This window comes from Chiroxiphia lanceolata, chromosome 6 (genome assembly GCF_009829145.1).
Source record: "Chiroxiphia lanceolata isolate bChiLan1 chromosome 6, bChiLan1.pri, whole genome shotgun sequence".
Lineage (NCBI taxonomy): Eukaryota > Metazoa > Chordata > Aves > Passeriformes > Pipridae > Chiroxiphia > Chiroxiphia lanceolata.
Window position 1 is genome coordinate 47,239,046 of NC_045642.1, and position 12,966 is coordinate 47,252,011.

General features: G+C 34.1%; 1 protein-coding gene across 4 annotated transcripts in view; it reads right to left on the bottom strand.

The window, feature by feature from the left end:
- EML5 (EMAP like 5) overlaps positions 1–12,966 on the bottom strand; it is a 113,698-nt gene that overhangs the window by 54,684 nt on the left and 46,048 nt on the right. For all 4 annotated transcript variants that reach the window (XM_032690972.1, XM_032690976.1, XM_032690975.1 and 1 more), the window contains exons 11-16: positions 12,723–12,890; positions 10,814–10,920; positions 10,287–10,405; positions 4,075–4,261; positions 2,127–2,232; positions 958–1,051 (exon numbers count right to left, since the gene is read on the bottom strand). In XM_032690972.1, the coding sequence (XP_032546863.1) occupies positions 958–1,051; positions 2,127–2,232; positions 4,075–4,261; positions 10,287–10,405; positions 10,814–10,920; positions 12,723–12,890 (781 nt within the window). The remainder of the gene's footprint in view (positions 1–957; positions 1,052–2,126; positions 2,233–4,074; positions 4,262–10,286; positions 10,406–10,813; positions 10,921–12,722; positions 12,891–12,966) is intronic.

The following is a 12,966-nucleotide window of genomic DNA, read 5'->3' on the forward strand; positions in this document are numbered from 1 at the left end:
TCTGAAAAATAATTGGGAAGGGAGTACTCTTCTTTATCTACATCATGTATTCAGGATTTTCATTCCTCAGTGGGTAAGAAATTCAATGCATGTTTAAAAATAAAATTATAGTAAACGTCATTGAAGAGCAATAATGACCTTAATGGATGAAAAGGAAGTTGACACTTTTTAAATTGTATCTGCAGAGAGTAATAAATCTCTTCTAAATCTACACAGAACAACGTTTAGAGTATACAAACTGAATCCAGACAGAATGCGGGAAAACTCTCTCACATTACTGCTCTATTTAAAGCAATAGATCCTTAAAAAAAAAAAGTTGGAGGTTTCAAAAACACTACTCAAAATTAGAAATAAGATTCTATCTTGTAGATTAAAACTCTATTTAATAAACAGACATTAAATAATCTTTGCAGACACAAAGAAACTTCCAAAATGTTTAACCTTTGGAAGTTATTTAGTCTAATTTCCTGCTCCAAGCAGACTTGACTTCAAAGTTAGATCAGGCTGCTCAGAAAGGAAAAGGAAAGAACCCTGAAGAAAAAAGAACTGCAAAACAACTTCAGATTACTATCCCAAGATTTGACCTCTGATGAAAAAGATCTGAACAGAATGTTCATCACCATTTTTGAGACGGCAAACAGAAGTACACAGAGTGAGTTTTAAAGAAATTATTTCAGAACACGTCAAATTAAAGAAACAGAAATAAACTCTGTCTTCTATATCTTCTTTCTTCACCAGTGGAGCTGTCACTGCAATAATTCTTGTTGGCTATCAGAGCTTCATTTATTTCTTCCAAAGAAGGTTTTAAGGCTTTGATAAATGTTATTGTCTGTATCACTCAAGTGATAGAAACTGCTAATTTATTGGAGGACTTTTATTCTTTAATCAATATGTTTTGCTTACTGTCATTTGAAAATAAATCTAGGTACAAATTTTAAAACATAGCTAAATCCGTACCTTACTGCAGAAAGCTTTTCTCCTTTCTTCCAGTCCCAGAGTACAATAGTGTGATTGTCATCTATTCCAACAGAAGCCAATCGTTTCCCATCCGCTAGAATAATAAATTTATTATTAAGAGAGTAGATAGATAACTATGTTGCAATCACAGGAAACCATATTAAAAATATTATAGCTTCACAAATACTATAAGAACATACAAACAGGTAAATAATCACATGATGTGTTTAGAGGCATGTTTTGTCATCTGTTTACTAAACAGGAAAGCACTCAAGCAATAAATACCATGAAATTTATGAAATGCCCTTAAATTTAGTACTTCTGTAAACTCTTGGAAAAGCTCTGACATATTCCACATTAACCTCCAATAAACAAGCTATTTGTGTTCACTCATGATCAATGACGTTCTGACACATATCCATCTTCAAAATTGCTATGCATCCATGCCAAAATTTGGGAAACGAGATTCACATCTTGAAAAACAGAGAATCAAAAGTAAGAAGCATCAAAGACCACAAAGTATACATCTTTGTGACCACACATCTTCGCTGTGAGTCTAGAGATCTTATCCAGTAAATCCAAACTATTAAAGAATAAATAGAAGCCAGTGGACCAGAAGAAATTAAATTTTGGTACAGGAATTCAATGTATGGGGTGTAAAAATCTCAAAGGGTTTAACTAATAGTCTCTTATGTTAGGATAAGGTGGAGAGAGAGACTGGGTTTCTGACCAGAAGAATCCATAACTGGACTTTCTGAATGTATAAGTGTGCTACCCAAATGGCTTTCAGGATTTCATTAAAAAAGAAAAAGAACTGCACACCTGATCAATGTGCTCAAAAATCTGGTTACATGGCTGTAAAGTAGACACAACACTCGAGATCTGTGCACCTGTATCATACAACCAAATAAAATTCCAAAGTGCTCAGCTCAGCTGTTAAACAGCACAGAATCTGCTCTTGTATTTCCTATGTGCAAAACTCCAAAGGAGTTTTTTTAAATCAATAATCATTTTAAGACAGGTTCTCTCATTTGACGTTTAACACCACAGAATATTTTTAATACGCAGTCGTCAGTGTAAAGGAATCCCAAATTTCTTAGTAGAACTGATTAGCTTGTATTTTCACACAGAAAAGGAAAAGTGTAAATAAATAAATAAATACTTATTACCTGAAAAATCAACAGCACAAACACCGTACTGGTGATAGCCCTTTAATACTGAGAGTGGTTTTATTGTTTCTGTATCCCAAATGTGTATTGAGGAATCTCGACCAACCTGGAAGTATACATATTCATAAACTTTTTTTTTCATTTCTCAGTCACTTCACACAGTTGTTTAAAAAGTGCAATAATGAAAAATACTCCAAAAAGCATTTGAAAAAATTTAGTGATAAACCTAGTATTCCTGCTGTCTGGCTAACAGTACATTGTTACTTTTGCTGCTTCACAAATATCACTTCCCAGCTGGCTTGGGAACATTAATCACAATTAACTAAAGCCTTCTTGGGAAAAAAAACCAACCAAACAAAAAACAACCCCTTCATTGATTGCACTGTGGCATATTTATTCCATCAATTCTTCATCAATCATTACCTGTCTAAAAATAAAAGGTTATTTTTATTGCTAGTATGTAAGCTACTCTATATGTTTGAGAAATCAAGGTGACTTCTGTTGTTTACTGGTGTCATTACAAGTATCTACAGGTCAGATTCTAATAGTGCCACTAAAACAGCACTAATGTAGGTAACTAGAACTTAGTAAGAAATTGAATTTAGCTTATTCTTTTCAACTATGCACAAAAGCATCATTAGTCAGCATTTACAAGAATAATTCTCAAATCTTCATTCGCGAAGCCCAGCCATGACAAGAATAATTACTATTCCAAAGGTTTTGCACCTCAGTGCACCAAGAAAAGGGCTGTAAAACCAGAGCAACAGTCTCTTGTGTTTAAGACCAGGGGCAGGGCTCAACAAAACTAGGATCTATTTCTGGTTTTGTCACAAACCTAGTATGTGATATTTGCAAAGCTTTTCAGAATATCCACTGTCAGGAAAATCTGAACCAGTGTGGCATGGGGAATTTGATTACTGCATTACCTAATATCTTCAGGTAACATAGTACACAACAGTATATAACATCTCTATATAAAACAGTATATAATGGAGCATATCGTTCTGTATTCTAAAATACTGTAAATATTGTAAATGCAGGGACATTTTTATTCATAGCCTTTACTACTCCAAAATTAGATAAAATCAATTCTTATATTTAGGGCTTTAATTTCTTAACTGACCTACAGAGTTATGTTAATCTCAAACATTTTTACAGAAATCAAGGGCATTATAAGCAAAAGTTTATTTCTACTAAAAAACTCAGTTCATATTTCCCAATTTACTTTATAATAATAACAACAACAATGATAAAAATCATAACCATAAATAACCCCCCCTGCAACATCAGATCTAACCTTCAAATTCCCAGTGTATAAATATTTATGGGAAGACTTGTCAGAAAACATGAGTGAAAAGAATTTACCTAAAATTACTGTCAGGCAAAAGATAAAATGAACTATCATTAGTATTATAAAATGAACTATTATTAGTATTATAAAATGAACTATTATTAGTATTATAAAATGAACTTTAGCAACATACATACCTGTGTTGTATGCACAAACAATAAATAGTTTGTCTATAGGTGATAACAAAACATATAACATGAAAATGAAATGCCAGACTGCAGTAACAACTGCTAACTTCATATTAGGTAATAATACATGAATGTAATAATAAAAAATAAGATACTAAAAAAATATTTCTTAATTGCACATTTCCTCCACCTTATCATGAAACGGCAACATAATGCTGAATAAAAAAATATTAATCTATTCTGAATTTAAAAGAAGTTTAAAAACCGATGAAGTAAAACTCTTATCAGATTATAAGGAACTGTAAAAAAACACTTATTGTGTCAGTTTTTTACCAAGATTCCATCTGCAACAGGAAAGCAGTCCTTCACCTGAATAAGTATAGACTGGACGTTCTTCCTCCAAGACAGGCCTTTCTAAACTCAATAGTAAAAACTTCACATTGTTATGGAAGATAAATATGCATCCTACCTGGCCCGTTGCCACATAGTCCTTTAAGGGATGAATAGCAAGGCAAAGAATGTCATCGTCGTGACCCAGATAAAAGCGCTGTGTGTTCTGCTGTCGGTTGTACACCACTCCCACTGCTGCCACATGGTATACGATTTCACCCGTCTGAGTGTAAAATAAATTGCTTCGGCAGTCGTAACCTCTGTAACTAATTGGAGATAAAAGTTTGTTCGCCAAGGTCATAAACATATATAACGAATCTGAGATAAAATTATTCAAGATGCACTTTGCACATGTAAAAATCAGATTCCTTACCAATTACTGTTTTGGTAAGATTATAACATATTTTCCAAAAGGAACACCAATTTAACAATTTAATTTCCTATTCAAACATCAGTACTACTAGTATTAGTTTAAAAGTGGCATTTAATAGTTACTCTCCATAGCTAGTTTAGAAGTGAAAGTAATAGCTAGTAATTTTTTCAGACCACATGGAGAAGTTGGGCATGCAACATACAATTAAATGAAATAGAAAATGTCCAAAGTGTTAGTTTTGGTTATCTCTTACTGCTCAAAACTCAGGCAGAAAAAGATTCCACAAGAATGCGGACAACTGAAAGCTTCTGGAAACTTGATAACAGAAAACAAATGCATAAATTTTCTTCTAGAACAATTTCTTTCTTTGAAGGAAAACCTGTCTTCTTCCTGCACTGATACAGCAACTGGCATGAATAGGCCAATTCCCAGCCGAGGTCTGTATGCACTATATCTCAGTACACGTATTTCTTCCTAGGTGTGATTAAGATTCAAGATCCCATAAAAAACCAAAAGTTACATTTTTCAAAAAGGCTAGGATCCTGCTTTAAGTAATTTAAGAGGTTACGAAAACTAAAAAAACAAGCAAGTTTTTAACACTATCCTTGTCAGTCAATGGAGATAATATTTAAAAATGCACAATTTAAATTTATTCCTTCATATACTCCTTACACATCCTGTTTCTATGCTAGTAATTCCTCAGCTAACCTCTTTCTGTTCCTTCTTCTTTTCTTACAGATCTTCCCTCAATCAACTTTTTAATTATTTTACAAAGATGCAGGCAAAATCTGGCTACATTTTTAACTATATGGTTAAATTTACAGGAAGGGAATGACACTTGAATTGTTTAAAATGGCCATGAATTATCTTCAAAAGCTCTACCTAAGTATTTTTGCATCCAACTTTTAACTGAACCAGTTGAAAAAAAAGCTCTGAAGATGATCAGCAAGTCATTCTTGGCAAACAAAATGGCTACACATTCATCCTCAGCAACTGCAAATTAACAGAATTCTCTAATGTCCATGTTATACTTCTCAACAAAAGCAGGCCCCTTTTGCAACAGTGCATGTCTTTAAATTATCACATAAGACAGAGATGCATCTGTACACATACCAGTAAGTATCATACACAAAATGAATGGTATAGCATTAAGACAATTACTACATATGAAACACTTAAAAGTTTTAAATGATGCAGAAATTATACAGTACAGGTAGATAGTTCATGAAATTATATACATTTTTCCTTATGTATACAGTGCAGCCATATGCACCAGTGAAGTAATGAATCTTTGAGGTAGCTGACCAACTTTAGTTTAATGAATACTATTTCAAAAAACATGGATACATGTTGACAAATGCTAGATCTATGCATTACTGGAAAACAACATAGCACATATCTGGAGCAGATTTGAATACACTGGATTTCTGTTGACTCACCTACATTACACACAATGTCACCGTATGTGATTAGACAAAAATTGCTAAAATCACCTCACAAAGTTTTTAAAGAGTTCAGCAGAGGGTTCAGGTCCTTCCTCCCCAGAAGCAGAATGTTGCATCTCATAAGCTTTCTGAAGATCATGAAATTCCTCCCTTCCCCATTCTCTAGCCTGCCCAGGTCCCTTCGGATGACAGCACAGACACTGGGCCTACCAGCCTCTCCTCCCAGCTTTGCATTGTCTGCCACACTGTGAAGTCCAAAGCTGGGTCTCATTGAATTGCAAACAAGAAAAGTGAACATCTTAAACCAGCAAAAACTGTGATAGCACAGAAATAAAAGCTTTTAAATAAGTCTCTCTCCAACTCATTGTTTAGATTGGTATTCATGTGCAGGTTCTTAACTTCAGGTTTTGTCCTAGTCTAGCAACTTTTCAGTGTCTCCTGAGTTACCGTCCCTTCAAAGTCTCTAGAAAAATCTCTTTCCATTTTATCTGAGGCTCAGCTATATGTTTGCTCCCTGCTCTTCTCAAAGTGACCAATAATTAGACTCACAATACAGGTGCAGATTCTTCAGTCATGCTTTGGTCTCCTTCCACTCACATCTTTCACTAACAACATCCCCCAGCAGCAACATGTGCAGACGTTTTGAAGCTGATTTCTGCCCGACCCAAAGTGCTGCCTGCCTGTACCTTTCTTTGATGTCCAGCCACTAGTTTTTAAAGGGACAGAATATACAATGACCTAGAGTAACTCTAAAGAAAGAAAAATAACCTATCACAGTATGTAACATCATAATTTTAAAGACATGACAACATTCAGTGAGGGGCAGGGATTATAAAGGTAGGCACAGTGCCAAAGAAGATATCTGAACCTATTGTTGCTTAGACATAATTTTCCTGTGCTTCACTCTGCACTGTGCTCTGCTAAACATACTGCATTTCCTTTGCAAGTACAGAGTAACAAAAAAGAAAAAAGGCAAATATGCACCCTAAAGGAGATTACTTTTTAAAAAAACAGCTACGAAAATAAGTATGCTGAAAGAAATATTGCTTTCGAAATCCTGGACATTGAGCAATTTCTTACAAGCTTACCAGTCACCCATAAAAGTAAAAAGCATTGAGACAGCAAAAGGGTTTCAGATCCTCCTATATGTAACCCAGAAATTCAGAATTTTCCTAGTTCATCATAACAATTGCCTATATACCCTAAATTAAACCTAGTGAAACTAAGTACATTAATGCCATGTGTCACAGGACTACTCAAAATATCCAAAATGTATATAGGATGCAGGAAAATAGTTCTTATTAGTCATATCTATAACTTCTTGTGATCAGAAGTTTTGATTTTAGCTAATTTGATCTAGTTATTAAAAATACGTACAATCAGTTGTTTACAATTAAAATACAACATATTTTGCCAAGATATCAAGCAGTGCCAACAAAGACCCTTTGTAACCCAAATAAACATATTTGCTCTTTCCCACATGATAGTTTACTGACTCCCTGACCACACAGGTACTTTTTACAAGAAGGAAAGTGATGGGCTAAAGTTGAGCAGAGGTAAAAAGAAGCATATTTCAGTGTAGATCATTCCCTAAGAATCTTTTACACAGTTCTAAAATACTTACATCTCCATATTATTAAACCAATTTAGAACCAAGATTATTAGCTAATCTCAGAAAAAGCATGAAAAGAGTCAATGTATTCACACGCAGAAAACAAACCACTGAAGTAATTTACAAATCACTCCCTGTGCTCCACTGACAACTGACTGCATCTCCAGTGATGGTGATGGAAATTTAGATATACACATAAAACCCTCTACTTTTAGGCACACAACTCTGAATTCTGTAACCTAAAGCTGGGTCCTACCCACAGTTAAAGCCAGCTAAGGGGCAACTTCACAAGTAACGTCCTCTCTGGGAAAAGAGTCAAAGTTCATAGTTTGTCTGATGCTGTAAGAGTTTTCAAAAGTTTTATGTTACTCTTCGAAGTATGTATGGGACATTTCCAAATGTAGTCCAACCCTCCAGTAAAAATCTCTAGAAGAATCAAATGTCAAAATGAACATGGTTGAGAATAGAGTCTTTAGTACAAAGGTGGTGATTTTTATTTTTAAAAAAACTTATTCTGCATGGCAATGGTGTTTTTGCAACAAAACCCCCTCATAGCCTATTCCCTTCAGATACTACTTGTACATACTTATAGGAATCCATGCAAGACTCTCATTTAAAAGCATTTCCATGTCATCTTGAAACCATCACCATCTTAAGATAAGGGTAGTTCAATGAATATGTTGAAACTCAAACTAGATCTTTGAATATTGAAAAATAATTCTATGATTCTATGAATATTTTAAAAAAAAATTAAAGAAAAGAAATCATTCTTGTGAAATCAACAGCATAGCTTTGAAAGAATACAGGGCATAAGTATTACATTTGCATCCTTATTTCCTGATAGCAAAAAGAAAGCATAATAAGCATTGAGCCTGAGAAAAAGGTTCCTCTGAATATTTTAAAATATGTATCCTTTTCATGTTTCTGAACCATCACCACTGCCAAAGACATGGCAAAATTAAAATACAGGAATACTCAAAAAGAGGCCAAACTAGTACACCAATTTAATAACATGTTTCTGATCATGACTGCATCATATCTCTTACAGAAAAATGCACTTAAAGATCATGACTGCCTCAGGTCTCTTACAGAAAGATGCACTCATCCATAGTAATCAGTGGTTGGTGCATATGATCAGTATTATTGTTTTTATGCCCTTCCAAAGCAGAAAGTAACCAGAGGTTTAAAAGATTTCTTACAGGATATAAGAGATTTTTAAAATTTCATCTTTGAAGGCAGTTGACAAATTCAAAACACAAAACCAACAAGCTCAAAAACAAAGAAAGGAAAAAGAGCTTCCAATTACCCTAATTCAAAAAAGCACCACTAATCTTACACTTTCAAGGAACATCCAAGTAATTTCCATTGCAGCTATAGAAAGATGAAGAAAAGCAGACTTCCTGAATCAGAGAATATACCTATTACTCACTTGGATGTGGGTCACTTTAAAGTTAACAGCCTGGACATTGAGAAAAATCTGTTGTTCAGCATGGATTCTTCATTAGTTTTCTTGATGCCCATTGGGTAACCAGACAGAACTCAACAGGACATTCTACTTCTGGTCATTCCTGGATATTCTGGTCAAGCTTCACTTCTGTTGTGAAGGAAATAACAATAATACCAAAGATCCAGGACCCTTGCTTGTGCTACATCTTCTTCAGGATCATTTGGTTTTATTCTTAGACCAAATTTTAAAGACTATATACAGCAGTTACCCACGTTAATGCATTTTCTATATGGATATAAAAATCTTCAACTGAGAATTCTGGAGCATCAAAAACAGAAATAAAAAAAAAAAACCAAAACAACCAAAAAAAACCCACAAGCCAACTCCGCACCAAGCTTTCCACTTGTCATTATTTCCAAAGCTATTAGTCAGACTACATGTCTTCTACAGACCAAGTTGCTGAGTTGAATGATTACCTATTAATTTAATAAGCATTCCATATGGAGCCCTTCGACAATTCTTTAAGTGCCATTATAAAGACAGAAAGTATTAGTATCTTATCTATGCATTTAGTTATGTCTGAAAAGAAGCTGTATTCCTGCAAAGAGGTATCTTTTGATGGAAAACTCAGTATTACCTGATTTGCAATGTCTTAATTCAATAAAGGCTTTAGTTTTGTTTTGTATCAAGGGAATTTAGATTTCTGATCATTATTCTAATGCAGTAACATCTAATGCCAGTTTGCTTTAAAACAGCACATCTTTGTTCTGATAAACATTCTTCACTTATGGAGTTATGGGAGACTAACAATCCTAAAGAGAAAATCATAATAAGATTTCAAGGATGCATCTGAAAGTCGTTCTGCTACTCAAATTAGCAGCAAAAAGAGTGAAATTGAATTTTAACAAACTTACAGGACCTATTAAAACTAAATTTAGTTCCTAAACTAACAGAGGAATATGTAAGTTGTTTCAGACTAGGTACAGTTTATATATCTTTTTTAATAAAATACTGCTAGAACCACCACTTAGTACGGCACCCAATCATCTTCAACTACACCAAGTTTCTATTGTAGCTACCAAAATAATACAACAAAGAGAACTACTACTTTGCAGATACTGAAAAGTATGGGTGAAACTACTGAATACTTTATTTAGTCACCTGTATTCAAATAGTAAGTATCAGCTAAAGTTTCAGTGCAAATTCTCTTCAGAATTTATGTGCAGAATTAGTAAGTTGGCATCAAAGCTTTCTATTTATTTAGTGTAAATTTATTTTTACAGAAATAAACAAAAATAGTAAATCACGAAGCAACTGACCTGAAAGTCTTTCATCGTATTATTAAATTATAAATACTAATCTACAAAACACAAACAGTCTGCTTGTATATTTTAAAGAATCCTCGTTTGCATACCCATGAACAAAATGGAGTCTTATACTGTTCCCTGGAGCTCGCTCACGTCTCTTAGAAGCTGCACTTTTTCTTTTTTCTTTGCATTGCTCTTTAAGTTGAGGTAGATCTTCTTTGTAAACCTTTAAGAATGAGCATACTTAAAAATCAGCATGTTTCTGAGAATTCAGGCACAGCTATCACCCACAAAAATGTTATCCTGACATCACTGGAAAAACCCTTCCAATACCTGTAGCCAGTGATTGTACAGTGTATCTTGTTTTTAAATTGCAACCAAAACTCCAGTAGAGCATGCTAGGAATACATATAATAATTTTTCTCTCTGTTAATATTAATCTTAATTATAATCTTAATATTAATTATTCATTAATTAACATTTTGAACGCATCCGGTAATAACAATTCTAGAGCTTTTGGTCAGTTCCCATGCTGCTCTCAGTCTTCCCAGTTTTCAGATTTCAACAGTCTTCATAAAAGACCAACTTAAAGCCTGGGAAGTATTCCAGCTGCCATTGAAACCAAAACCTTTACCTGGCGACGATAGGTGATCTGGGTCTCTTGTTCAATTTCAGAGTCCAGCTCTGGAACATCAGACTGATCTGAATCTGATTCATCACTATTGGAGTCAACCAGACTCTCTGTCACCAAGAAAACAGAAACAGAAAATTAAACAACCTAAAGTACAAACCTTAATGCTTCTGCTTTGATAATCAATGCATATATTAACTATAACAATAACTGCTAATATTTGGCAGACTGACAGGACCAACTCTGCTGCTACATTAGAAATGAGCCAACTCCTAAGTAATAATAATTTGGGGGGGTATAGGAGCAAGTTAGTTTTCATTAAAATTATTTCATCAACATTAATGTTAGGAAAAAAGGAAAGCAGAAGAGAATGAAGTAATGAGTCCTCAGACTTGCAGAAAATTATCAAGAGATGGGCTCCAAAGAGAAACTTACGGTTAAGTGAGCGATTGAGGTGAGTAGAAATTCTTTGGATAGATAAGTGGGGAAGAAAATTACATACGGGAAGAAAGTGGCAAAATTTTTGGTGACTGCTGAGAAAAAGGATAGTCATTTAAAATTTTACATGTAGGGAAAGCCAGACCACATCTTGTAGCAGAGTTCCACTCCAGAAACTGAGAAGAATGTCCTGCCTGACGAATGATAATCTATTTTGAACTTTCTTCAACCTTTGATTGAATGTTGTACAATTTTTGATTAAGAAACCAGACATAAAGACAGCCTAGAACACAAATGGATTTTACAGGTCTCAAAATGTAATTGCCAAGAGAATCACCATTCAGTAAGGACTGGTTATAGAATAATGCAAAAAAGAGCTATCTTTGGAGCTGTGATACTTCTTATTTTTACCAGTGATTTAGAGAAAACCAATATTGCTACCAAAAAAGGTAGAAGACTACAGAGTTAGGAAAACCACTAACAGGACAATTATCAATCATGTGACAAAGCAGATGTATGTTGCACATACTGTCAGATAGGCAAAAGTAAGGCTACATATCCAGGAACAGGGAATCCAGTAAAATGTAGAAATTTTATCTTGAGAAGCAGCAGCTAATAGAGAAATTTAGGTCACAGGAAATAATTAGTTGAAAAAGAGTTCATACCATGAAGAATAAAAGCAATTAAAGGCTTTTTGAAGGCTTTGTCTAGGAGATTAAGAGAACTATTGTTTCTTTCTGCATTTGTCACTGACAAGTTCAGCACAGAACTGGTATTCATTTACCTATTTGCTGAGTCCACACTGATATATATTCATCTGATCTTAGCAACTAAATGGTGAAACAGCCTATTTCATTGTAACTCTATATACTCATTTCCCTTCTCTCTAAATTCCTTTAGGAAATTTCAGGGGAGGCACTCAGTTAATTGTTTGATTTTAGGAAACTCAGTCATGAGAATAATTATTGTATTAGTCACTGGTGGAAACATGATCTTCATTTTTTCCCAAATATTAAATATCTATATGTTGCTTTAAAAAAATACTAAAATTAAATAATCAGCTATAATGCTTAAATCATCATCTAAATACTTCAAAATTTTAATCAAATGAGTATGAAAGTCTACTTTTCCAGTGATATCTGGGCATCCAATTGTTAATTTAGTAAAGTATGCTATGTATAGAATTCAAAAATTTGTATCTATGATCCGAATTTTTAGAATTTTCCTTTGCACAGGAAATACAGCAGTGAAGGGATTTTTCACATTCTTGCTAACCTGAACATGTAGGGTATTGGTAAGTATTAGGAAACTCTATCAGGTATTTCAGGCAGCGGCAAAGTTTAAAGAACAACAACTTTGTGCAGACTGACAATTCTGAATATTTATTTTGATAGTGCACCAAAGAATTTTACTTCTCTTTTAACCTCCCCTCCTTCCACCCTTTTGTTGGTGGTTTTTTCAATAAGTTGCTTACCTTGGGGTGCTATATGAAGAGAATCCTTCAGCTTCCGGTCAGGTACAAACTTCCACTGAAAGACAGAGTGATCAGCTCCCCCAATGGAAACAACCCACTGGTGATCATGGGACCATCTGACATTTGTCACGTGAGCAGAATGACCGAGATATTTTTTAAACTTTGCTCCTAAAACAAAAATAAAAAAATCTCTTTCAGTATTTGTGGAATAAATGTTTCAGAAGCACCTCAGGAAATCACATTA